We start from the raw sequence: 20,567 nt of genomic DNA, 5'->3' as shown, positions 1-20,567 counted from the left end.
GTTAGTGTTAGCGCTTGTAGATGGATGTTCATTAGAAAGCTCTTGTTTCAGTTTCTCAAAGAAACTCCCCATTAGGAAAGATCTTTCAGCAGCATGGCAAGCAAGAGAGAGAAAAGAGAGAGGGAAGCTTTTAGCTGTAAAGCATTAAGGGGATATTGTATCAGTCATCCTAGTTCTAAAGATTTGCTTCTGAGAATTAATTGGAGCAAACACATCACAAGGCAGAAAAAAAGGTTTGTGGAGCAGGGATGATAGTTGCTGTCCTTGCACTTGGGGGCTCTTCATCATGCAGCTGAATCAATACTACAGGGAATTATTTCTGGTTATCTTTTATGGGTTTGTAAGACATTTCTTTTGTTCGGTGTAATAAAAAACCCATTGTCTGATCAGTGGCTGACTAATTATGATAAGTAATTTGAAACATTCTTGATGAAACTTGTCTGTTAATTAACATCAGCAGCAAATGGAAACTAACAGGACAGCGAAGTGTGAGTGCACCCACTCTTCTCTGGCATTGACGCCGTCTTTCTGCAGCATGCCCAATAAACTAAAGCTGCCGATGGTTAAAAAAAAAAATAACAAACAGGTGTGAAGGTCTGACTCACCACCTAGGAAAAGTTATTGTGAACTTATACAAAGGAGTACTGAAATATTACAAGCGAGGGGGTGGTAGAAAGAAGTGTCAGGAGGTTGACTGATCCTACTGCATAGAGTAAGGAGAGTGGTTCCTTTCTTCCTTTTTTTTTTTTTCTTTAAAGCGTGATTCCTAAATACATTCATCCCATGCTGATCTGAACTGAGATACTCGTGGCAAATACAAATGTGGATTTATAAAATTGTACTTTGCAATGATTGATGTTGTCTGGCTATATTGTAATTATCATTAATTAAAACTGTTCATTGTTAATCGACTCAATGGCTTTTTTTTTTTTTTTTTTTTTTATGCTTTTAGATTTCTACCTGGACAAGGACTGGTACTATACCCACAGATAGGAGACAAATTGGATATTATTTGCCCCAAAGTGGACTCTAAAACTGTTGGCCAGTATGAATATTATAAAGTTTATATGGTTGATAAAGACCAAGCAGACCGATGTACTATTAAGAAAGAAAACACCCCTCTTCTCAACTGTGCCAGACCAGACCAAGATGTAAAATTCACTATCAAGTTTCAAGAGTTCAGCCCTAACCTCTGGGGTTTAGAATTTCAGAAGAACAGAGATTATTACATTATATGTAAGTATAATTTTATTTATCTTATAGAAATTAGGATAAGCTAAATAGGTTTGTATCAATTTTTTAAATTATTACTGTGGCAAATAATTTGTTGAGAATCTTTGCTGAAAATTGATTTTTTTTTTTTTATGAAACCTTAATTGAATGAGGGACCCTGTACCAATAGTACTCAATAATATAAATACCCAAAGAGGAAAAAACCTCCTAGAGTTTTTATACTTTTATACTACATATATATATATATGAATATGAATATACTCAGCATCTCTACTGACAAAAACATTTTTAAGGACCATTGGTGAGATCTCATAGGTAAATCTTGTGCGATGACTTTTCTCTTCATCCATCCATTCATCCATCTGTCCATCTGTTCATTCACGCATTTAGAAATTTAGTATTTACTCTGTGCCAGAAACTGTGTGTAAGTGCTAGAGATTCAACAGTGAGCAAGGTAGTGTAATGGTATCCTTTCCTTGTGGAGTTCATAGATCCAAAAGATAGGGGGGTTACAGGCAACCCACAATCACACACTGGCATGTGTTAAAACCAGATTTAGAAGAATAAGACAAAAACTTGGGTTTGTTCAGTGAATTACCATTTTTTTTAAATCTATATAATAATATGACACATTGTTGCAGGAAACTGATACTATATGTCCTACAGGTCATATCAGAGCCAACCCACTTCATAAAGCTGTGAAGTCAGAGGGTGCACACATCCAAGCACACGCCTACTAGGATAGCAAAAAACAGGTTGGCACAAAGGTACAATTGTTCCAGGGCCAGGGTTTTGTCAGAGTGCAGTCTGGGTGACTGACATCCTTGATTACATCACTCAAGCAGTGAAATATTTTGTTCTCAGTTTCTTTGGTTTAAAACTGCTCATAACTGGGTCAGAGTGTCCACTTGTTTGTTACCATGGGCTTCAGTTCACCAGGGAATGCAGAACTGCCGTCCTTTGGGCAGGCTGTCCCATCTCTTGGCGACCCAGTAGAAACTGCCTTTCTCAGCTTACTGGCCGCTCTTCAGAGTACAAAGTCAGGAATTCACTAAATACTTATTTAGTACCCAATAATACACTGTTTCTTTACTGCATTAGCTATGAAAACAGAGATGGCCATAGTGGTCTAATTATCCTGTCCTTGCTGCAAACCTGGAACACCAGAGCCTGAAAACCTGTTTTGAAGCCAGTTTGACACAGAGTACCTTAGCAAGAGTATGTACAACAAAGAAACAGAAAGTGGTAAATTATGGACTTAAAGGAATAATTATCATAAAATGAAATTGAAAGTATTCTGAGGGATGAACCAAGCAGATGGGGTGGTAAAGTATACAAAATAATAGAGAAATCTTTGAAAATATAAAATAGTTATTAGGTGAAATAAATGGAGCTTTTGGAAACCTAAAACCTAAGCTTTTGGTTTACTTATTTCTTTGAAAAACTTTCTTTAAGTTAGACTGTTTACCAGGGACACTGATGTATAGTGTTGGGACCCGATGAATCCACACAGACAACTGTGCCCCCCTGGGTAGGTGGAGAGAGAGCACACACTGTGCCTGGGTGGGGGGGGGACGCCCTAGGGCACCCACTTCTCCTGCGGTGCTTGGTATAAATCACTAGAACTGTGTGTACTACCCAAGTCCACAAGCTGGCTTGCGTGGAGATAGGTATAAATCCTATCACTAGAACTGTGTGTACTACCCAAGTCCACAAGCTGGCGTGCGTGGAGATAAAGCAATAGACATAGATTCTGTCCTCTTCTTTCCATTTATGACTTCATGAAGACGGCTTCGCACATTCTGCGTCCCCCCCCCAGTGCAGGTGGTGTTGCAGTAAATGTGGTGGGTTTAGCTTCAATCTGAGGTAGGACTCAGGAATGCAGATACTGCATGTGCTTGATGTTAACATCTGTGTGTTCAACAAAGTGAGCATTTAGTAACTACATGGCATTAGTATGTGACAGGTATGTATTTAGAAGCATGATTTAATTTACATTAGCCTATACAGTAATGACATCTCTTAGGTTTCTTGTAAAAACTCATTATTTCAGTAGCAGGTAGCTGAGCTCAGTTGGCCTCCAGAACTGGCCCTCAGAGTTAGGATTTATTAAATCCTAACGTAAAACCTCGTGGTAGCCTGGGACAAAAGAATCTTTCTGAAAATAGAGCTAAGAGTTTCAAGTGTGAAACAGTGAGAGGCTGTTGGAACACTGCTGGTGGGGGGAGTGTCCAGGGCTGAGGGGCTGGCCAGGAACTGGGAGACTCTCAACAGACCGCTGAGAAATCCTGTCGTGTCACAGACAGAGGAAGATACCACAGATACCCGGGAAAGGCCAGAAGCTTATTGCTCACTCCCGCCCCCAGCCAGTAGAGCTCATTGATAGACAGCTTTCCCTGGAAAGAAGATGAGAGAGGAGCAGAAAACATTTTAAAATAGTTTAAAGAGTCTTTCCATTGCTTCTTCAAGAATTCCAAGATTTTTAAAAGTAACTGATTTCCACATCAAACGATCCCTCACATACATCCAAGCAAAAGTCACACTTGACTTAAAATAGTACGATTCAAGATAGCATAATGGAGAGTACTCAGATTTACAAATGTTATTTTTAACACTTCAGGTCATCAGTTCATTTTGAGACCATGAATAGTGTCGCTATGGGAGATGCTACAATACAACATGTGTCCAACTCTGAATCTTACTGTCTAAGCACCTGCAGTGCTAGGAGTATGAGTATTAACACCTTCATCACTGTGTGCTGATTCCTTGTCATGGGAAGGAAACAGACAGGATGGTGTGGAGTAGTGCTATGCCCAAGGGGCACAGTCTGGTTTTCCAATAGACTGCCCAGGTATTGGATAATTTCCTAGGTAAACTGATTCCAGGAGCTCTGGCCGGCTGCCTGGAGACCTGAGGTCTAGTCCCGTTGCTGGTGCTTGAGGAGAAAGTCACTTTATAGCTCTTTGAATTTTTTTCTAGAACATTCTTTTATCATTGTTGATGTTATAGCCAGTGATGGCGGTCTGCAGTTCCAAACCATTTTATGGTTGGGTATTTACATCCCGGGTAGGATCTCTTATTAGTGTGTCTCTTTGCCAATTGAAATGGACAGGGTCTGCTATGAATTCTTTAAGACATTTAATTTGATTTACAAGGTTACTAGATTTTTGGAGTATAGCCATCATACTATATGGAGTTTGGGAAGTAAATATTAATTTTTAATTGGAGGTGTATTTTTAAACTACCAAGTATCCACTAAATTCCTTTAGAAAATGACATGACAAAATGATATGCTTCCTCATTAGTTCTTCTCATAGATGATTATTTGCTTTGACATGTGGCAAAATGATATATATAGGTTTTCTTAATGTTTAGAATTGACTTGTTCAAGTGACCTATTTCAGTAATTAACCTTAGGCCTGATTTGCATCATCAAACCTCCTAATCTTAAATGATCCAAAAGTAGGGATGTTAGTGCCATTTCCTGTGAAACTGCTCTCCCCCCACCCGCAGCTGTTCTTTATGACATACAGAATCTTAATTGTCTTAAAAGCATAGTAGGCATTCTGTATAACCTATAGTTATTTTTATTGTCTTTAAAATGTTTAAAAGCTTATGAAATAACTATCTGTTCTCAAGTGCCCATTTGCAAGGGAAGGTCTACCTTAGTAAACCCTCCAGTTAATGGGAGGATTGCATTCTTAACTGTGTTCCCAGCCTTCATCCATATCTGTGTCATAGACTTTATTTGTTAGACCCTTTCTGTGCATGGTTTACAGTTTCTCTTTAGAGCTGATAACCCAGCACTGAATGAATCGGCAATCTTGGTGTGCTGGCTCTTTGCAACATCCAACCTGATGAAGATTCTGCAGGTTGGTTATGCAACCTCAGCACAGAACCTTGCAAAATACCTACAGAGAGGTTTTTGTCATTCCATCAAAATTATGTGAGTCTGAGATGGATGAAAAATGGGTGCCATTATGTTAATACTTTTTAAGTGAACAGTGGCCACAGCCAGGCTGTGTGACAAAGAAGGCCACAAGCACAGGGCCCCTCCCAAGTCAGCTTTATGCAATACAATATCTACAATATTTTCCTTCAAGTCTATAGCCAAGACTTGGACTTGTGGAATAGTAATAATCTGAAAGTTACTATTTTTATTTTTATTTTTTTATTTATTCATGAGAGACAGCGGCAAACACACAGGCAGAGGGAGAAGCAGGCTTCCGTGGGGAGCCCAATGTGAGACTCCATCCCAGGACCCCAGGATCACACCCTGAGCTGAAATAGACACTCAACCACTGAGCCAGCCATCCAGGTGCCTCTGAAAGTCATCATTTCTAACAATTGTTTGGTGAAAGGTTGTCCTTGAATGTACCCCCTGCCATATTCCCAGGGGTCCTTTCCAAGCTGCCCCTCCCATTCTTTGCCTTGGGAAAGTCTTCCTTGAGGAGCACCGGACGAATTTGAATGAGTCACAATTTCCTAGGCTATTGGCTTAGTTCTCTAAAACAATTTTTAAAAAACCAAAGCATATGAAATTGGAAGGCTCCATAGTCAGCCTTGCTTGCTGTTTCTTAGGTATAAACTTCACTTCTGAGCAAAATTGCAAAATAAATTAAAATGCTTTCATACAAATATAACAAAACACTATTCTTGAAGAATCAAAACAGGAAGAGATTCCATTCCCTGCATTTTTGTCAAATATATATGTGTGTGTATATATTTTTAATTTATATTTATTTGATTATGTTTATGTTCCTTTTGTGTTTCTGATTTACTTACTTTGGAGAGTAGTATGGCACCTGGCATTAATAAAATATACTGACTCTACTTGTAACCTTTCCCCAGGAAAAATAGTTGTGGGAGCTTTCAAATATCCTTTTACATGTAGATTTCTTCTCAGGTATATAAGAATGTGTGGCCTGTGTAATGATTATGGGTTTTCTTTCATGAATTACTTTATTTATTTTTGAGATTTTATTTATTTATTCATGAGAGACACAGAGAGAGAGGTGAGACAGTGAGACACAGGCAGAGAGAGAAGCAGGCTCCCTGCGGGGAGCCTGATGCAGAACTTGATCCCAGGACCCCAGGATCACAAGCAAGCCAAAGGCAGATGCTTAACCACTGAGCCACCCAGGTGCCCCCTTTCTGAATTTATGTGATAAATGTAGCAAAAGCTACATTTCCATTAAGTTTAGTGATATGACAATATCAGCCTGTCAGTTATATCCCTGACTTTGAGGTGAGGATTTATGTCTTATACCTTGTATATGATTGCCAAATTCCAGTGTTTAAACACATTTTTATATCCAACCTACAGCTGTCATCTTTAATAAAACATCCATCAGAGACTTGGGTGTTTGGAGGATTATCTATACACAACACTTAGAGCAACACATCAGTGTGGTAGGTGGGCATCTGGAGTCCAAAAGATCTGGGTTTCTTGAATGCCCTTCAAAAGTAACTTTATTTATATTCCCCAAATGAATGAGAATATAAGGGAAGGGAGAAGAAATGTGTGGGAAATATCAGAAAGGGAGACAGAACATAAAGACTGCTAACTCTGGGAAACAAACTAGGGGTGGTAGAAGGGGAGGAGGGCGGGGGGTGGGAGTGAATGGGTGACAGGCACTGGGGGTTATTCTGTATGTTAGTAAATTGAACACCAATAAAATGGTAAAGATTGGGAAAAAAAAAAAAAGTTAAAAGTTAAAAAAAAAAAAAAAAAGTAACTTTACCGGTCTCTGCCTTGATCTCTTCATCTGTAAACTGGGGATGGTGACATTCCCTGCTTTTGTAGGTTGATAGGAGTTTAAATGGGTGATACATGTAAAGTGCTCATTTCCAAGGTTGACTCCTAATTAGTACACCCAAGGGGTCTCCTTGGAGCAGAGTGTGCGATGCAAAAGACCAAGGGCAAAGCAATGCCTTCCTGCAAGCTAGCGGGCGGGGATGATGTACTCGCAAAGCATAATTTATTTGCAAACAGTCCATAAAATGAAACTCGAGAGAGTTTACAAGTTTCAGTAATGCTGCATAACTTAATTATAAGATCTCTTCTCTTTGTCTTCTTGGAGTGTTATAAAAGTTCTTTTGTCCTTGGGCTTCCTTTACCAAGAAACATGCATTTATGTATCTTTTTGTTGGTGGAATTGCCTGAGCTTGTTAACAGATCCTCTTTAAGACCCAAAAGAGACAGATCGGGAAGAGTGTTCTGTACATATAATCATTTCCCCACTTGTCATTTCCCCAACCTTGCCAGGGCTTTTTCTCACTTCCCCAGCACACAAAGGAAACACTGTATTTTTATTGATAATTTCAGCATCATCCTAATGTAGTGGAGAAAAGTGTGTCAGGGTTGCCTTGTCACTGAGACTAGCTGAGAAAGAAGCTTTCATTAGTCTGATCATTAGAAGCGTTGTTTCTATTATTTTTTTAACATAATGTGAAATCCTCCTCTGTACTGAAGGCTCTTCCAGAGTGTATCGATAAGATTCCTGGTTGAATGTCCTATGAATAGAGCTCACATTCTTTACACGAAAGTTATAAAGTCTCGGCTTCTGCTTAATTGGAGATTGTAGTGAGAAATGAGAAACTTCTAGCTCACAATCCTGACGGGGTCATGGCCATTGGGATATCTATCCCTGATCGGTCACTCTGGCTATATAAGGATGTGGCTCTCATAGAATGAGACTCTCTTCACATCCAGTGGTGTCACCCAGGCAGTAGTGACAGCTTACCTCACTTAAAGTGAGACACAGAGTCCTGTGAACATTCTTCCTTATTCCCCAAAATCACTGAGGAAAGAATAAGAGGACTAATTCTTAAAGGGAAGACAAAGGAGAGGAAAGACTTAAAACCTGGACCAAATAATAGCAAAGCAAGAGGAGAGGAGACATGAAGATAGATTACTTAGGGGAGAAAAAAAAAGGGTATTCTTTAGGAATTTCCCAGAATAAAACTACCCTTACAATTACATAAAATACATGTTCATATCTCTAGTGCCCATATTTATAGCCTTTTAAAAGTTCATTTAGCCTTATAAATAATCAAGTAATTCTGGAGAATGAGAAAGAGCAAGTTTCTTTCTTAATAGCCTTTAAATATTCACCTTGAAGATCAAAACTTAAGCAAAATAAAGCACTATAAAAAAATACCCAAAAGGCATGAGACAGACATAAAAAGATCACTGTGAGAAAACTTATTTGTGTGATCCTTAAGAGTCACACATTTGTTCTTAAAATTCTGAGCTCCCAGGCTAGGTATCACTTAAAGGGAAGTGCTATGGCCTCACATACTGTGTGTCACTTTGCAGCCTCAAGAATGGGTGGTAGAGAAAACAAGAACTTAGAAAGTCTGAGTGGTAAAAAAAAAAAAAAAAAAAAGGAGGTCTGAGTGGTTCCTACATGTACGTCTGGTTCACGCAGCCATGAAATAAATGCAGGAGTCAAGACTCCAGCCAGAGCTAGGAGACCATTAGAGCAGCATCTTTAGTCTGTGACAGTGCTCCGGGGTCAGCTAGCATGCAGATGCATACCTGGTGAGACAAAAGATCAAACATATGTGTTCCATCACATGGCTGTATAGTACCTCGAGGGAGTTGGCAGGCATGCATGCTTTGTACACAGTGACAGCAGAGTGTTATGTGTACACACAGCACATACACAGCAGTACACAGAAGCCCACACGACTGAGACACCCAGTGATCTCTGTGCTTGTTCAAACATGTTGGGCCTGCGCCCTGTTTTATATCCTTTAACCTAGAACTAACTTCAGACGTTGGCCCCAGAGTTGAATTAAGAAAATCCTATGGAGGGGCATCTGGGTGGCTCAGTGTGTGAGCATCTGCTTTCGGTTCAGGTCGTGATCCTGGGGTCCTGCGGTCAAGTCCCGCATCGGGCTCGCCACAGGAAGCCTGCTTCTCTGCCTATGTCTCTGCCTCTCTATGTGTGTCTCTCATGAATAAATAAGTAAAATACTTTTTTTAAAAAGAAAGAAAAAAAAAATCCTACAGAGCAGGAAGAAAAGAGAAAAGGCCACTGGGGAAAAGTGGTTGTAAACAGTGTGTCAGGTCTTCCACACTTCCTCTTTATTGTTAGATCTTTTCATCAATTCCATTTCTCAATGAGACTATGCTACTGGGGTTCTAAAAATGTTATCCTTTCAAGCCCCTCCATGGTAAGTTACTAAATAGTAAAATTTAAAAAATTGTAAATTTCTCAAATATACAAACTGAGGCAATGAGAATTCAGATTTCCTTAGTCTCAAATACAAGTGCTACAGTTGAGATGGATGGATGGATGGATGGGCGGGCAGGTAGGTGGATGGGTGAATGGGCAGGCAGACAGCACCTCTGGCAGGATCATAATTCATGACGTTACAGAGGGAACCAGGCTGTGTGTTACTAATGAGACTTCTGCTTTGAAAATGGCTTTTGCATTAGTGAAGTAGCCCGATTTCATTGTTCCTGATGTTCAACCAGGAGATGAAGGTATTCTTTTATTGAAGCAAACATGTGGAAAATTGCTCTGGATTCCTAGAGTATAGAACATGTCCCCTGAATGGAATAAGGTTCATGTGTAGGGCAAATTCAGACAGGGCATTTTATTGGGGTTACCACTGGTCTCTGGATGGTCAAAGCAAATAACATCACGTCCATCTAAACTCTTATGCCATGGAGAGTGGAGCATTTTCTCCTTCCCAGTGTTATATTCGAAACTGTCAGCAAACATTAATTCAGTCACTAGTGAAGTCTTACCACCCAGAGATGAACTCTGCCTCAGATGGCTGTTTTCCACTTCGGTACTGCCGACTTCCAATTACTGGGCCATTTATATCATTGCATGCGATTAGTGACAGTGGAATGAGCAAGAAGTTGTGCGATGGGCGCCCTCCCCGCCATGAGCTTTTTACTCCGACCCTTTGCTATCTAGACATTTCCATGTCTCCTCACAGATACTTTAATGATTAGGACTGTTAAAAACCAGGGAGAGTGGGTGGCGGATTGTGTGCTAGAAATAATTTACTCCAATTCATGCTTCTTCATGGTTCAAAATGTTTCCATGAGATAGTATCACCCTCCCTTGACCAGGAAGTCTCAGTTTTCCAAATCTGAATGCTTACGTAAGGCTGATTACAATAGAGAATAACGCTTTATCTTTAGAACTCTTACATCATTCTTGCCATGATTTTTTTTTTTTAACATGAGATTGGTCATTCTATTGAAGTGGTCATCTGGCCACCTATTTTTTTAAAAACAGAATTCCTTTTAGTATATTTTGGCCCATAGTAGGGTTGAGTTTCATGCATAAAGGTAATTGTTCCTTTACTGTTGCCTAGTGCCTCCTCAGGATGTTAATTTTGTCTGCATTGCTGTGACAATAAGATAAATTCCCTTAAAGCATAGTAGATGAAAACTTTTTTTATGAGATCTTATTGAAAATTTTTTTACCTGATAAAAGATTCCACCTGCATAAATCATCCTAATTTTTAGCTGTGAGATCTTAGACTTAGAAAGGGATGTTTTCCCTCCGCAGAATTCATTAAAAATCAGGACACTAAGGTGTTGCAAGCAATATTTTCAGGGGAAATAGAGTAAACCACTCCATAATCAATCTCATGTGGTTAGCGTGCCTCTAGCAAAAGAAAAGAGGGACTGGTAATTTATTGCTAGGACTGTTTGATCTCTCTCAGAAAAATGTCAGTGCACTGCTGGAGCCTGGAGGGTATTTCTTTCATTGACATACACCCCCCTATGTGTACACGCACACACACGCCCCCCCAACACACACACACACACACACTCACTCAGTCACTGCTTCTCCCTTCATCCTTTTCAGTCTGGTTGTATGTAATCAGTGACTCTTCATGACTGTGTTATCAAAGGTAACTATGGCTCTTAGCATCTTTAATGATTGTCACTAACTTGATCTTTGTATATAGTTCTTGATGGTTAAAAGATTTTATGAGGAAGGAGTGAGAGAATTTATGTTCTAGATGTGGTGACTATGACTTTATATTGTTACTATTCTCTCAATAGGCTGGCTTCTCTGGATGTCCAAGTCTCATGTGACATATGAAATACGAGATATAGTGAATATTCTGGCAGTTCCACATAGTGTCCTCTTTTATCTCCCTCTGTCTCCCCCCAAAATTAATATAAAATGTGGCAAAGCAATATGTGTCCTTAAGTCTTTTAGCAAATGCAAAAAGACAGTTGACTAAACTGTTCAAGGTTGTTAAACCTCCTCTTATTTCTGAGCTGTCAAGAGAATATCCTATCATTGTTCATGATGAACATTTGAAACAGGAAATAAAATTATACTATTTTATTCAAGAGCATCCATTTATATTTGATACCTGGTTTCTTTACTCCTATTTTAAGGCAGAATGCAACAGAGAAGGTCTAAATTTTGACTCTATTTTTAAAATCATTTTTCCAAATCATTCTGTCTAGCAGAGAAACTAATTAATTGTGTTGTGTAGAAGTCACTGGGGCTAAGCCAGTTATTAATTCTTAATGCATGATTTACTGCTTTAAAATTTCAAAACACAACCATAGTTATGTGGTTTTAATTCAAGTGATTCTTCTTATGATACTGGAGAAATGTTTCCTTGGGTGAGAAATACACACATCCTACCTCCCCACTTACTTAGACGGTATTTTAACTGTGGCCTGTTCCCCACACGCTAAAATCAGTTAATCAAATGCCAGCGAGAGCTATCTCGTCAAGTAGAGATTAAAACAAATCAAAAACAAAATGCTTTTGTGGATATATATTTCACTTTGAAAATATCTTCCTTTGCATTTTTCCTTTTTCAAATGGAGGCCATTTTAAGAAGTGTTTATATAGCAAAGATAAGGCAAATTTGGTATTATGGGATGAGATGCCACGTGCTTTGAAATAATGCTGAATTTTTTTGAACATTCTGCCAAACGAAAATAACAAGGCCCTTGGAAACTCACAATGACACATTCCTCATCTCTTACACTATAAATCCTAAAGAAAAATACATAAAAAGAAGTTAGAAGAAGTGAATTTTTCTTCCTCCTTCTGGCACATTATACAACTGTTTCTGTTTCAGAAGTTTTATTAATTACAGAAAAAAGGCAATCATTTTTGGCGTTCAGTGAACATTATCATCTCCATGTTTGGAATCTTTCTCCTCAGTATCTGAAAGGATGCTCGTCAGACTTGAGGCATTAAAATCTACATTGAGATCTAGAGATTAGATCCCTATTTCCAAGGTACCCATTGTGAATCTGAATTGATGTCATGGTGTTAAGTAGATAGATGGTAGTTTCCTGGATTGTATGTTCACAGTAACTGATGATATTTTTATCAGGCTCCTTGTTTTCCAGCTTACAGATCTCATTCCACCTTTTTTTCCTTTTTTCTTTAGACACTCAGAGAGTTGCTAGCCCTGGTAGAAAGCAGTAACCTGGTTTGTGTGCCGTATTTATTTGAATGTCATGGCTTCACTTTCCATGTTTTTCACTTGATTCTGCTTCCTTTAGTTCCTCTGTTTGTCAGATAGTAAGCTTCTGGTTCTTCTGAGTCTGTGTTGAGCTTAAGAAGAGAGATGTGTAGGAAGACTGGCCCTAAGAAATCAAAATTAGAGGAGGGCAAGCATATCATGACATGGTGGAAGAGAACAGTACAGAGAGGATGATGGGCATAGAGAATGGTCATAAAAATGCTATTTATTTCATAATCAAATAAGAGCGAATATGCCCCATGTAACTTATATAAATTATGGTTTTTATACTTATTAGGCAACTGAACTCTGGCTTTCCTGACCTGTATGCTTATTACCTGTCTTTGGTCGACTGCTTTGATGAAATAGATAAAAAAATACTTGCTTTTGAGTGTCTGTCAATCATCTACCCCATCCTGGGGAGGGGGGGGGGCACCTGCCAGTCCCATCCCAATAAGCTACATTGTAAAATAATTTGAAATAATCCTCCATAGCATGAGTATGTCTTTCATCCTTTCTAGCATAACCAAGAATTTTCCTTCATAGTGTGATGCTCTATATTATCCTGGAGAATTTCTTTGGGCTGCCCTCATTCCTGACCTCTTTGTGAATGAAGCTCATATATCGCCACAAACCCAGCAGCAAGTTCTCTATCTGATCACAGTGTTACCGATGTGATAGACCCAAAACAGGCGGAATCTGATGCTGCCGTGCAGCCCCCTGGGGTGCAGGGCAATAGCCATCAGATGAAGCCATGTTAAAATGTGCTATTACTTCCTCTCTGTGAGCACAGTCTAGAAAACACAGCCAGAAGATTCTTGCCCCTTTAGTCAGTTTTATTCACTGGTTCTCTTTTTCCTACTCCAATAACCAGCATACAAATGTCAGTGAGTCAGACCCGCAAATTCATGGGAAACCACAGATGTTGGCTGGTGCAGTTTGCAGACGTGAAGAACTTTTAGGCAGTGTGAACTCAGGGTACTTTTTTGCTGAGCAATGATCTCCAGCCACTGGAAATCAGGCCCCAGGGGAGCAATCTAGTGATTTCAGTATACTTACTACATGCAATTAGATCCCCAAAGCAGAAGCTTTTAAAAGCAAGCCATAAAATGCCCATGTATCTTTATTAAACCTATTTTCTAACTAGATGGAGAAACTTCTCTAGTAATTTTTAATTTTACAGAGTCTTTTTTTTTCTCTAGGCCAAAGGGGGATAAATGTCTGGGCACTAAAAGCTTAGGTATAACAGTGTTATGTTTTTCTGTTTCTAAATAAATGCCATCTCATCCATTTGTAATACTGTAATTGTGGCAGCATTAGATAATGCTGGTAGATAAAAAGAAAAACTAAGTATAATGAGGTGTAACTATTTTTACTCTTTCTCTAAATTAAAAATTCCTAATATATTTAATCAACAATAAAAATACTGCAACATTGTTTTTTTGAAATGGAAATAGATTTTTATCCTCAAGCATTAGCAATTCCTTGTTGTGTTTCAAAGTCAGCTGCTAAGCCTTTTTTAAAGCTTCTTGGCGACTGGGTGTTATGGCAGAAATCAGAGTGTTCATCTTGTGGCTTTGTTTCAAAGCTCACTGTCATAAGGAATTGCAGTCAGGATGGGACACTTGTCAGCGTCCATGCTCAAGGCAGGGACAGGGAGACCTCCAGGATGAGAACCGCACTCCCTGATGAGGAGATTAAGAGGGAAGAGTGAGGTTAATTTTCATTATGGGATCAAAAATAAAAGAAGTTCAAGTCACTCTTCATTGTTTTGTGCTTGCTATGAAGTTTACTTTCGGGAGTTTCCTTTGGTTGCTGACATCTCAAAGCGGGGGTTTTCTGTGACCACTCAGGTCATCCTAACGGAGGGCAGGGCAAAAATCTTTCATGACAGAACATCTAGCTGTATTTTATAGTTTATCCCCTTCTTAACCAGGTATTGGGGATGCTATGTGAACATTATGAATTTTTCAATATCTTCCAGTAACCTTTGCCGCTCCCAAGCTGATTTAAAGGGGGAATGAAGCAGAGTCTGGAATGCACATCACAGCCTCCTGCCTCTTGGGCTGCCCTCCTCTCACCACCCCCTTCTCCCTCCCAACCAGCAGTGGCCTCTGTAGTCCAAGAACCCTGCAAAGAAAAAAAAAAAAAAAAGAACCCTGCAAAGGCATAGCCTTCCATTTTTCTCTGTGCAACTCAGGGCCAGAAGGCTTCCCCCAACCCCTACCCCCAGGAATAAAAATGTTTCACCTGTTAAAGATGCAAAGCAGGTTCATTCTGCTACACAATTTCCCTCCTACCATCTCATAGTCTCTGGGTGCTAAATTAATAGATTGCAATTTAATTTGAATACTTGGGAGCTCTTTTACGTTTGGGGGTCATTTGGACAGCACTTACGGTAAACCAAAAGGAGCTCTGTGTGGAAGAATTGCTACTCAGAAAGGGCATTGACCTACCAATTAAAATGAAAAGAAAAAAAAAATCACCCAAATGACATGCACCTCTTGTGCTTGCTTCTAAACTGACGAAGGAGAAGCAGTCAGCACTTTTGAATTCTGTTCCCAGGTGACTGTTCTTTACCATGTCTGCTCTGTTCTGATATTCATGCATTCTTTATTTTCCTTTTAGATCTTAGTCTTTGACTTTATTATCTCCAGGTTAAGATAAACCTGAACCCTCCCCTTTTTCTGTGCACCACCCTTCAGATCTTATTTATAACATCTTTTTAAGCTGTTGCCAGAAAAAGTTAAGTCCTATAACTGTGCATTTGAGGGCACTTTTGCATGTGGGCACATTGATGTGCATATGACTTAGAAAACATTGAGATTCCATTTGAATTAAGTAAATGAAACTTTTGAAGCCATGGGCCAAATAAAGACTTCAGCTTTCTGTGTTTTTCTGCATGAAAACATATCCTCATTTCTGAGACAGATCAACTGAGAAAACTTTAAATAATTAAGTGAAGATTATAGCAGGACTGTGTCACTGCTCCCAAAATAGTGCCTGGTCCTAGATAGCCACACTGTTTTCTGCCTTTAGGAGGAGAGGAAACTATAGGGAAAGCAGAGGGAGAAACGGAGAAGAAGAAAAGTTTTTTGCTTTTTATTAGATTCGCTGAGGCATATGAAGTTTTTAGGTATTTCACTCCTCGTCCAGACGTTTTCTCAACAGTCTACCAGAAGATACTGTCTACTTTTTACCCAAGAAATTACTATGGCAAATGCTGCCTATTTTCCCGGAGAAGCAGTGCCAGCATCAGCAGAAGTGAGGTATGGTTGTAAGACTATAAACTTCTAAGGAAACACTCAGATAAGCAAAGAGATATTTATACGCACAACCAGCAGCCATTGTTTTTGAAGGAAAACAGTGAAAGTAAAAGTTGGTAACTCAAGAATACAAAGACAAGTAAGTGCCTTATTTTGCAGCTAATATAATTATCTGGAGCATGCATATTCCTCTGTGTGCATGTAGTCCTTGTTTGCCATTTGGAAAACAGCCCATTAAAAGAATGTCTTGGATTTATTTTTACCAGAAATTCTGTCCTTGTTTCTGTGCCTTGAAAAGTACAGTGTTAGTAGACAGACCTTTGATAATCAAAGCAGAAAATGACTTACACTGCAGAAATGTATATGAAACACTTCTGTTCCTTGCCCCTTGAACTTTGGAGGAATGAAAATGTGTAGCACTCTCCACCTTCTTTTCTCTTCTGGAACTTGACCCATAACTTAAATCCTCTTCCTCAGCCTGTCTTTTTACAGCTTTAGTTACCATTCAGAGGATGCACTGTCCTAAGGAGACAGAACAGCAGCGTGTTTAAGTAGAGCAGAGCATACTCTGTTTTTCAGAAAGTACTGAAAGTGGTCAATGCTCTGTCCTTCCTCCTCCTCCTCCTCGCCCCCGCCCCCATCCCCTTGAAGTGGGAAGCCGATCAAGCTGAACAGGAGGCAGGTGGCTGCGGGACATCCTCCCCACATACCCCAGGTTGTCACCAGGCCCTGACGGAGCAGAGGATGTGTGCAGTCCCCTGGGTCCACCACGTTGTTCTGCAACGGATGGCCTGCTTGAGAGATTGACCAAGGTCCATCTTGGTAATAAGAACACACTCGCTATTTCTGGTCGAGTACAGAAGAATGGAGGAAAACTTCAGAATTTGAAGACCTGAATACTAGCATACTTCTTCATCTCGAGATGGGCTGGGGAAAGAAGGAAGGGGGAAGTAGGGGAGTCTCCTCTTTTAGTGTTTACCGAACTTGGATGCTTGGCAATCAGGGAGCATCGAGCTAATTGTTCTTGAAGCAGGAAATCTGTAGTCGAGGAAACAGGTGTTGTGGGATGATTATTACATTTTAAAGTGACTGTGTTAACTGTTTTGCTCTTGGACTCTGAAATAGTAAGCTTTTTGGAAGATGCTGTCCCTTTTATGTATGGACTAATACTAAATCAGTGGGTTCTGAAGGAAGGAGAAAGCACTGAAGTGAACTTGAAACCAGATAGCATATGTGCAGCAGTGTTGACAATACCCATTTTTCTTTCTTTTATTTTTTTTTTATGTTTGGCTTTCAGCATTCCATACTTTCAGAAAACTTGTGACTAAGAGTGAATTCTTATTTTTCAAATTGTTTTCAGACATTTCATGTTCATGTAAACTTGGCTTATTGATTTCCTGATTTTTCTTTATTTTTTTGTTTTGTCCATTTTATTTTTAATCAGCTACATCAAATGGGTCTTTGGAGGGCCTGGATAACCAGGAGGGAGGGGTGTGCCAGACAAGAGCCATGAAGATCCTCATGAAAGTTGGACAAGGTAAAGACCATCTGCTGCTTCATGAAGCCACTGTAATCTGGTTCAGCCCCCAGCGAGTGTGGCACCAATGCTGTTAATGCCTGCCTTCACTCACTCGTAGCTTAGTTTTGAAAGCAGACCTCTCTCTGTACCTTGAGCCACTGACAGATTGCCTCAAGTCAGTGTAACAAACTTCTTTTATTGGAGATTCCTCTAAAAACTAAGGTCAGCTAGGTACGATGTCCATTGCTTATATGTATATCTGTATATATACACTTTTTTTCTTCTTAAAAGTGAAACATCTCTTTGGTTCAACAATTAAGATATCCAGAATGAAAGCTAAGTTTCTGCCATTTTGCCCATTTTTGCGTCTTGACTACAGAAGACTTTAGTCCACAGAGCCTTTTCACATACAGATAACCTATTGTGCAGAATTATTCTTCTAATTAGAAATTGGTATAGTAGTCAATCAACTTGCTCGTTTAAATTGAAATGTCATCTGCAATGCTCTGCCTGCCAAATGCAAGAATCCCTATAGTTTGCACAGATGGCCTCACAATCTAAACCTCTGAAATAACTAGTATAACCGTTTTGTTTTAAAAGGAAAATTATATTCTTGTATGTCACAGTACTTTGCATAAAGAATCTTACGTTCATTGCTATTTATGCCTCTTGATATCTATATCCAGCAGCTCTTAGAGCTAGATCTCATTAGATGTCCCTGGGCTGTAAGTAATCTATTCTTTCTCATATAGATGCAAGTTCCGCTGGGTCAGCCAGGCATAATGATCCAACACGACGCCCAGAACTAGAAGCCGGTACAAATGGAAGAAGTTCAACAACAAGTCCCTTTGTCAAACCAAATCCAGGTATAGCAGCATGAGTGTGTGTGGATAGGTCTGGGTGTCCCCTGCGCCTCATGTCTTAAGAGGAAGGACAGCGTCTGAGCACTTGGATGCCAGTGGGATTAACTTGTAGTTTCCAAAGTCGGTAATCTTTGTTCTCAGTTAGTTGTTAGTAAGTTGTTATTAACTACTCAGTAAGAACAGAATAACTCATTCCCATGAAAGGTTGGCATTCAGAAGAGTAGAATTCATTAGATGTCAGTGCCAATTATGAGCACCACTCATTGAGACCAGAGTTACTTTTATTGGTGACACTTAATCATGCTGGTTGCAACACTAGCTTAAAGCCAATGTTAATGTATATATAATTAATGTCCTAATCCCTCATCTAATTATATCTAATCCCGAAAGAACCCAATTGATCCTCTCCTACATTTTAGGTGGCAGCATCTTAAAATATTGCATCATGCCGTGTTTTTCAGGTGGTTATCATTGAAATTTTTTCACCTTTTCGGTGTAAAATAAAACACCAGACGGATCCCTTGGCCAAAGTTTAGAGAATACCAGATAGAGTTGGCTGTCGTCGAACTTCATTTTCTTAACAGTCCTTGAGCAGATAGCTATGTATTTGTTTCCATGCTAATGAAATTTTTATGGGGTGGTTGCCGGGCAGACGTCAGCAGTTTTATATCAGGGATCTGTGCGCCCGGTTGGTCGTCGTGTGAATTTAGCATCTGCAGCGATATATCCCCCTCTTCCCAAGCGTCAAGGAGGGGAGTTGTTATTTCTAACTTTCAGTGACAAGATGTGTCAAATTCTTGTGACAAACTGATAAATGGATAATATAATGATGCCAGGCAATTTTTTCATGCTTAACATTTGGGTTGGCAGCCTGTTCAGTGTGAGCGTTTCTGCTGCCTTCCAAATATATTTTAGGTGTAAATCAAATAATACAAACGAGTTACGAGTTGAACGTCTTCCCAGGCCCCAGCACTCCCCTCGGCGTTCCTGGGCCGGGGTGCCAGTGGGCAGGGCTTGTCTTTAGAAAACAGGCAGTTTGAGATTCCCACGAAGCCAGTGCCGGGGGGAGACTGCCACCACTGCCTTCCTGTGCCCAAGACAAGGCCCCAGGCAACGTCACAGCCCCGGCTCTGCAGCGGATGACCGATAACCCATGTGGTCGGGAGCAGCCGGCACACGACCCGGGGTTGCCTTCTGCCACCGGTCCCGGGTGTCGTTGGGGTCTGGCAGCCGCTGGCACCTGTGGTGCGGCCTTGCTCAGGGCCGCCAGTCACCACTCTGCTCCTGTCTCTCCCTGCCCGCCAGGTTCCAGCACCGACGGCAGCAGTGCCGGACATTCCGGGAACAATATCCTGGGTTCCGAAGTGGCCTTATTCGCAGGGATTGCTTCAGGATGCATCATCTTCATCGTCATCATCATCACGCTGGTAGTGCTCCTGCTCAAGTACCGGCGGAGACACCGGAAGCACTCACCGCAGCACACGGCCACCCTGTCACTCAGCACGCTGGCCACGCCCAAGCGCGGTGGCAACAACAATGGCTCCGAGCCCAGTGACATTATCATCCCGCTGCGGACTGCGGACAGTGTGTTCTGTCCCCACTACGAGAAGGTCAGCGGGGACTACGGGCACCCAGTGTACATAGTCCAGGAGATGCCTCCCCAGAGCCCAGCCAACATTTACTACAAGGTCTGAGACTCGGCGGTGCCTTGGCTTTCCCGGAGGACACCTGCCGTCCCGCTGTTGCCCGAGGAGGGCGTGAGGACCCCCGTGCCTCGCCTGGACTGGAGTGCAGCAGGGGTGGGGGGGCCGCCGCGTCTCCTCGGAAGAGCCCTGTTGAGTTGGACAGCTTCCCTGGTGTGTAGCGCCCCAGCCGCTGCGGTGGAGACGGACGCTCCCGGGCCGCTGGGAGCCGGGCAGAGAAGGTGCCCCTGCCGCCGGGACTGCAGGAGCTCGCCTCCCACCCCTCCACCTCCAAGCCATGCGCTGCAGTCACTCAGGCCGGGGGGGAGCTGGTGCGGGAGGGTTGGGGGGCCAGATGGGGGGGTGGGGGCCGAGTGGTGGGTGGGTGAGCCTGGGTGGGGGGCAGACAGGTGTCCCTGGGGCCCTGCCACGCCCGGAAGTGCTGTCCTTGGCCTGGGGTGCCCCTCCTGAGGAGCGCCCGGACTTGTTACACAGACCTCTGGCTGGGGGAGGCTTCCAG

The 20,567-nt window shown here is 41.1% G+C and overlaps 1 protein-coding gene and 1 long non-coding RNA gene across 2 annotated transcripts in view; one reads left to right on the top strand and one right to left on the bottom strand.

The window, feature by feature from the left end:
* EFNB2 (ephrin B2) overlaps nucleotides 1-20,059 on the top strand; it is a 41,290-nt gene extending 21,231 nt beyond the window's left edge. The window contains 4 exon segments of the mRNA NM_001114296.1: nucleotides 953-1,236; nucleotides 17,428-17,520; nucleotides 18,255-18,368; nucleotides 19,671-20,059. Coding sequence (NP_001107768.1) covers nucleotides 953-1,236; nucleotides 17,428-17,520; nucleotides 18,255-18,368; nucleotides 19,671-20,059 — 880 coding nt within the window.
* On the bottom strand, nucleotides 12,051-19,671 carry LOC102151658. The gene is made up of 3 exons (XR_005376569.1): nucleotides 16,694-19,671; nucleotides 16,332-16,505; nucleotides 12,051-12,841 (listed from the first exon to the last, which is right to left on the bottom strand). It is a non-coding gene; the product is annotated as an uncharacterized LOC102151658 (long non-coding RNA).
* Nucleotides 20,060-20,567: the final 508 nt, after the last annotated feature.

Source organism: Canis lupus, chromosome 22, assembly GCF_011100685.1.
Source record: "Canis lupus familiaris isolate Mischka breed German Shepherd chromosome 22, alternate assembly UU_Cfam_GSD_1.0, whole genome shotgun sequence".
In the NCBI taxonomy this organism is placed as follows: Eukaryota; Metazoa; Chordata; class Mammalia; order Carnivora; family Canidae; genus Canis; species Canis lupus.
The sequence above is the reverse complement of the archived record's forward strand: the minus strand, read 5'-3'. Positions and strand labels throughout refer to the sequence as shown.